The sequence below is a fragment of the Lactuca saligna genome, chromosome 6 (genome assembly GCF_052625555.1).
Source record: "Lactuca saligna cultivar CGN05327 chromosome 6, ASM5262555v1, whole genome shotgun sequence".
NCBI lineage: Eukaryota > Viridiplantae > Streptophyta > Magnoliopsida > Asterales > Asteraceae > Lactuca > Lactuca saligna.
The window spans coordinates 87,761,185-87,768,165 of record NC_136422.1 but is presented as its reverse complement, the minus strand read 5'-3'; the positions used below and the strand labels follow the sequence as shown (position 1 = coordinate 87,768,165).

General features: G+C 36.3%; 1 protein-coding gene across 1 annotated transcript; it reads left to right on the top strand.

Annotated features, from left to right (window-relative positions):
* The first annotated feature begins 4,167 nt into the window (after nucleotides 1-4,167).
* On the top strand, nucleotides 4,168-6,571 carry LOC145002769 (uncharacterized). The gene is made up of 5 exons (XM_078961966.1): nucleotides 4,168-4,339; nucleotides 4,408-4,624; nucleotides 4,793-5,828; nucleotides 6,177-6,469; nucleotides 6,529-6,571. The coding sequence occupies exons 1-5, from the start codon at nucleotides 4,168-4,170 to the stop codon at nucleotides 6,569-6,571; spliced, it is 1,761 nt and encodes a 586-aa protein (XP_078818092.1).
* Nucleotides 6,572-6,981: the final 410 nt, after the last annotated feature.

Below are 6,981 nucleotides of genomic sequence, written 5' to 3'. Positions count from 1 at the left end.
TAAACGCATCAGTAACTTGATGTTATAAAACGTGCCTCTGTGTACAATTCAACAAGTAGTAGAACAAGCATATGAGTCGAAGTTTATATGTTCCTTCTAGAAATAGAAGCGATATCTGGGCCCCTCGATGATTTTGTGTTGACCCATGTACCGGGCCCGGTCAGAACTAAATTGATGTGTTCAGTTAAGCTCTTTGTCAAACAAATCGGAAATCGAGAAACAACTGCCAGACAATAAGCAAGGCATAGTTCCATGTGTTTGTCCGGCTGATATCATGAGAACAGAGGATTATGTGATCACTTGTCTTAAAATGGCGCTTCATAGTTCAGCGGAGTTTTCGAGAGCTATGATTGCTGGTTGGTTCCTGAAGTTATATAGACAAATACAGTTATTAGACTTATCCAAGTGGGAGTCTGTTGGATAAGGTGTCTAAGTCCATAACTTATTTGGTATATACTTGACCCGACCCGGCATGGTCCATTTGGGTTGCATTTCATCGGAACTATTTATGGATAATTTTATGAGAGTTATACACATATGTTTATTAATATATTATAAGTTATAATATATTAATATGAAGTTATGTTATTTAATTAGTTTTAGTCTTAAATTAATTATGAATTAATTTAGAGATTAAAAGGAACACTAATTAGATTATGGGCTATTGGTTTTATATAGTATAGGCTAATACTTATTTGTTAATTGGCTAGGCTTATATGGAAGTCCATGGATGATCCATGGAGCTTTCAACTCATGGATCCTTGGAAAGGAAAAGACATGGGTTATTAGGGTTTCACCCTAACCATGCACACTATATACGCATGCTTATGGAGCATGAAATGAAACTAGTGAACTAGTGTGTGTGCTTGTGTGTGGCCGAAAATACAAGAGTGTGTATACTCTCTCAAAGTTTTCCAAGTGTTTGTGGTGATTTGTGATTCCATTTGAGGCATTCACATTATTGCTGCTTGGCCCTCAAACTCCAAAGAATCAATCCCATCAAAAAGGTATGTAATCTCTTCTAACTCTTTTATGTTTAAAAGTACCCCATGGCATGTTAGATAGGTTATGAACCTTGGAAAAATTATTATTTTGCATGTATTCAGACAAACATAGATCCAAGGTTTATTAGGGTTGCATGCACACTTAGGAAGTGTTAGATTGCTCAAAACCCAACACCAAGTACAAAACATCATTTCCTAAGTTATCAACAATCATAACAGTTTCATAAATTCCATCACATGGTATAGCTTCAAAGTAAAAGACACCATTTAGATAAGCTAAAATAGAACCATTCTCATTATTAAAAGAATATCTAAAACCTTGTCTAAAGAAACCATGAAAAGAAATGATGTTTCTAGCCATTTCTGGCGAATAACAACAATTGTTTAAATCTAAAGATAAACTATTCCTAAGCACTAAAGAATACACTCCAATCTTGGTCACAGCCGATGATCTTTTGTTTCCCATGATTAGATTTATTCTTCCATGCTCCACATCTCTGCTTCTTCTTAGTCCCTGCACATTAGAACAAATGTGGTAACCACAACCGGTATCAAGAACCCAAGAAGTATTGTGGGAATCATTAGATTTAATTGTATATATATACCTGCGAAAGATGGCTTTATCTTTCCTTCCTTGATGGCTTGCAGGTATTCCGGGCAGCTTCTCTTCCAATGTCCTATCTTGTGGCAGTGGTGGCACTCTGCCTCCTTCGGGTTGGAGTAGGGTTTAGCGGGATCAACTTTGGTCCCACTAGAAGAGGCACCATCTCGGGCTTTCACCTTGCGATGGTTCTTTGACGAAGCCTTCCTCTTCTTTCCCTTTCCTTGTCCAATTGCCAAGATAGGAGCAGCGGGCGGATTGGGAGTTGGTGCAACAGACTTGTCCTTGAAGTTGCTCTCAGCAACCCTCAAGAGACCTTGGAGTTTGCTTAAGGTGACCTCTTCTTTGTTCATGTGATAGGTCATCCGAAATTGATTGTAGCTTGGAGGCATAGAGTGAAGCACCAAGTCTATCGCCAAGTCTTCCCCAAAGTCAACATTTAACTTGCGAAGGTGATCGACATACCTTTGCATCTTTTGCAAGTGCACGGTAAGAGACTCTCCATGACCCATCTTGGCGGAAATCATATTCGTGAAAATCTCATAACGCTCTTGTCTTGCGTTTTGATGGTATTTCTCCAATAAGTCATAATGCATTTCGTACGGATACATGTCCTTGTAGGACTTTCGGAGTTCATAGTCGTGAGCATGATGCAATGCACTTTCGTTGCATCACGCTCGTGAGTTTCGAAAGCGGTGATTTCGGCGGGAGTAGCAATTTCGGGGTTGATTTTCGCGAGCTTCTCATCGAGGACATACTCCTTATCCTCATAGCGAGCAATCGTGCGAATGTATCTTATCCATTCGCTAAAGTTCGTTCCATCAAAGGTGACCTTTTGACAAAGGCTCATCAAAGTGAAAGAACTCATAGCAGCATTGTTGGCGTTCGACATCTATAAATAGAAAGGACAAAGATAGATTAGAATATGAATCCCTAATGTTCACCCAATAAGAAAATTAGGGCTAGGATCCAACAACAATATTTACACATTAGAAAAGGGATGCCGTAATCTAATATGCAAACAATTTGAAGGTAAGTGAATGACGATTCACTAATTCTCCACCATGAAAAACATAACTTTAAGTCCTAAACGTATTGAGAATTCCTAGGTTAGGATGAGATTCATTGAAACTTTTCAATGGCATGTTTAAATCTCGATATGCCCCTCTTGTTTGTGACTGGGATACCGAGGATCACAAAGCGGGTGTGAATTACCATGCAAATTAACATGGTGCCTTCATTGTAACGATCACCTATTCGATGTGTCAGTAAACCACACACACTCCATCGAACTATGATAAACAATGAATCACCCTTTGCCACCTTCGCTTAGAACTAATTAGTGTGCCGGTAAACCACACATGCTCCACTAACTTCTTAGCAAGGTGCATAGTGTAATTTCATGGGATTGCATCAATTCAGTTTTGCTAAAGTAAGATTGGGAAATTTTAATAAAACATGTAGTTACTTTTTATTTCTTATTATACTTTTAATGAGAAGATGAGGTTGCCCTCTCCTACCCGTTCGGCTAACGACCCTCCACCAATCAAGCGAGCGGTGGGTGTGAGTGTACACCCATTAAGCACCATTTTATAGGCCGCAACCTTATACCCACCTTATAGACCGACTTCGTGAATAAGGCCTACTAACGGTAAGACTAGCATTTAAGTTATACATACATATATATATATATATATATATATATATATATATATATATATATATATATATTAATCTTGTAATATTATATTAGTATAGGGTTGTATTTTAAAATTGTAAAATTCTAGGGTTTGAAATTTAAATTGTCTAAATTAAACATTTAATCACAAAACATAAATTTCAACACTTGAGGACTAGTTTTAAACATTTAAAACATAAAGGATCAAATAACAAATAATCTAAATCACATAATTATCCATATTTAATTAATACTTATCATATAAGGAAATCAAATATTTTATTAATTGATAATTATCTTCAATTAGATCAAAAATATAGTCATATATATCACAAAATCGGATTAGGGTTGATCTAATATGATTAAGGTAAGTTTCCATAAGATAAATATGAAAAAATCCCGTTTTTGGCTAATCCTGACGCTCGAACTCACCGAGTACCCACACTGGACTCGCCGAGTCGGGTCAACTCGTCGAGTCCACTATGGGACTCGCCGAGTCCATGACTCAGAAACATAAAAATTGAATTTTTCAGTTAAGATTCAAACATTCAAGCATCAATTTAATAGAAACCAGTCAAGGCTCTGATACCACTGATGGGTTTTGTACATTAGAACATTCCTAAGTGCACATACAAACCCTAATGCTTGGATCTAGGTTTCTCTATTAAACATGCTTTGAATCAAAGGCTTCTAATCACTTATTTGGTGTAAGAACAACACAAAATCAGATCTAGAAACATACCTTTGATTTTCTTGTTTGATCTTGTTGTCTTGGAGCTCTAGAGTCACAATTGTCACTCCTCTAATGGCTTACAAACACCAACTAGCAAAGAGGATGATTTGATACGTCAAATGTTGTAGATTCCACCAACATAAACACAGGAATGGCAATAGGTGTTGCAAAAACTGTAGAGATGGTTGAAGTTGTAGAAGAAAATTTTATTGGGAACCCTGATAAGTTTAGAGAACTGATAGAGGATGCCGAGAAGCCCCTATACACAGGGTGTCATAATTTCACAAAGTTATCTGCAATCATTCAACTACTTAACTTGAAGAGTAAGTATGGAGTATCAGATAAGTGCTTTATAGAATTATTGGTTTTGATAAAAAGAACATGTTACCAGAAGGAAACGAAATGTACAGTAGTACATATGAGGCGAAAAAAGAATTTAAGGCAATGGGTTCAGGGTATACTAAGATACATGCATATGTCAACAATTATATACTTTACAGAAAAGAATACACAGACTTGGCAGCATGTCCTACTTGTGGTAAATCAAGATGGAAAGTTGATGAACAAAAAAATAAAATTTACAACAATATTCCTGCAAAATGTTTGTGGTACTTTCCAATTATTTGGCGCTTCAAGCGTCTTTTCCAGTCTAAGAAAACTGCAAAATATTTAACATGGCACGCAACAGAAAGAATGGTGGATGTTGGAGTTTTAAGTCACCCAGCTGATTCACTAGCATGAGCTGCCATTGATGACAAATATCCTGATTTTGTTAGCAAACCAAGGAATTTGCGACTAGGCATTTCGGCGGACGAGGTTGATGTGAACAGAGGAAATAGGAGTCATAGTTTTTGGTCTATTTTAACTGTCATTTACAACCTTCCACCATGGTTGTGTATGATGAAGTTCATCATGCTTTCGTTATTGATTTCGGGAACACCAGGAAATGATATTGATGTGTTCCTAGCACCTTTTATTGATGATCTGCAATTATTATTTGATTTTGGAGTTGAAACATACGATGCATATGCACAAGAGCATTTTAAACTACGCGTAGTTGTGTTATGGACTATTAATGATTGTCCTACTTTAGATACATTAAGTGGTTGCCTATACAACGGTTTTCAAGGTTGTGTTGTGTGTGGTGAAGAGACACACTGCATTAGACTCCTTGAATCGAATAAGCAAAGTTATGCTAGTCATAGAAGATTTCTACCGTATGATCACCCGTTCAGAAGACAAAATAAGGCATTCAATGGACAACAAGAGTTCTCACCCTCTCCAGAACCTATGAATGGGGAGGAAATATATAACAGGGTAAAATTTATAATTAATAAATGGGGAAAGGTTAATAAGGGCAAGGAGGAAGAAATCCAACAAGAAACAAGTGGAAGAGGTGGGAAGATAAATAAAAAAAAAAAGAGAAAATCACAACGATTGGGTACTTCAGATGTGGGCCAGCAAAATAATACATACTGGAAGAAATTCAATATTTGGTATAAACAACTAAGGTATTGGCCCGACAATTTGGTTCCATATTGTATAGATTTTATGCATGTGGAAAAGAACGTGGGTGAGAGTTTAACACAAACTGTTTTGAACGTTCCCGGGAAGACGAAAGAGGGTTATAAAGCTCGATTGGATTTGGTTCATTATGGTTTAAAACCAGAGCTGCATCCTCAGATAGAAAAGAACAACACAACACTTCCCGCAGCAGGTTGTACATTGACAAAAGAGGAAAAAGACAAATTTTGTGAGACTTTATACAACTTAAGGGTTCCTCAAGGGTATTGTTCTAATTTTTCTAGTTTGGTGAGTCTAAAGGATAGGAAGTTGATCGGACTAACATCACATGACTATCACATGCTTATGCAACAATTTTTGCCCATAGCAATTCGATCTATTATGCATCCACTCACCAGAGTTGTTATTAAAAGGTTTTGTTTCTTTTTCAAATCAATATGTAGCAAAGAAATCATAGTGGATGAGCTCGATAAGTTGCAAGAGGAGTTATGTGTAACCTAATGTCTTCTTTAGAAAAACTTTCCACCATCATTTTTTGATGTGATAATTCATTTAACCGTTCATCTCACTAGGGAAGTAAAATTATGTGGTCCAATATTCTTTAGATGGATGTACCCATTCAAAAGGTATATGAAGGTTATTAAGGGGCACGTGCGAAACAAAAAGAGACTAGAAGGATGCATTGCTGAAGAGAATGTTGCAGAAGAGACAATTGAGTTTTTTAGTCAATTCCTTAAAAGGATGGATGGTGTTGGTATTCCACCTGACAATCATAACAATTGTGGAATTCATAAAGGTGTAGATAGTAGTTCTATTATGGATGGTACTCCTATATCAGCTGCTAAATCGGTAGAAGTTTCTGCAAAACTATTTAGCAAAGCACATTTCTTTGTATTGCAAAATACATCTGAAGTAATCCCATATATCAAGTAAGGTTTTTTACATGTATGTTTTTTTTATAATAATATTAACATTAACATATTGACAGACGACACGTGGAATTTTTGGAACGTCTACACCCTACTAAATGAAAGGCACATCTAGAACAAGAGCATAGTAAAACATTTGGTCATTGGTTACGAAAGGAAGTATATTCTTTTCAAATATGTTGTGTTCTTTGTTATTTTTTTCTTGGTTTCGTAAATTCATAATCTAATTATAATTCAGGTAGAGAGAGAGTTAGGGGCCTGTAGAGAAAGTATAACAGAGACAATGAGATGGATTTCAGATGGACCAAATAAGAACATTATTAAATACGATGTATATGTTGTTAATGGATATACTTTTCGTACAAAAGATCGTGAAGGTAAAGTTTACCAAAACAGTGGGGTTAGTGTTGTTGCAACTGACACACACATTAGTAAAGAAGTTGTAACATATGCCAAAAACACTTATTATGGTGTTTTACACGAGATATGGGTACTAGATTATCATTTTAAAA

What these genes read in the sequence shown, in the direction of transcription:
- LOC145002769 (XM_078961966.1), top strand. Translation starts at nt 4,168, where the DNA reads ATGGCAATAGGTGTTGCAAAAACTGTAGAGATGGTTGAAGTTGTAGAA. An exon ending in TCAACTACTTAACTTGAAGA is followed by an intron (nt 4,340 to 4,407) that starts GTAAGTATGGAG and finishes ACATGTTACCAG; the next exon opens with AAGGAAACGAAATGTACAGT. An exon ending in GTTCTAATTTTTCTAGTTTG is followed by an intron (nt 5,829 to 6,176) that starts GTGAGTCTAAAG and finishes AGGTATATGAAG; the next exon opens with GTTATTAAGGGGCACGTGCG.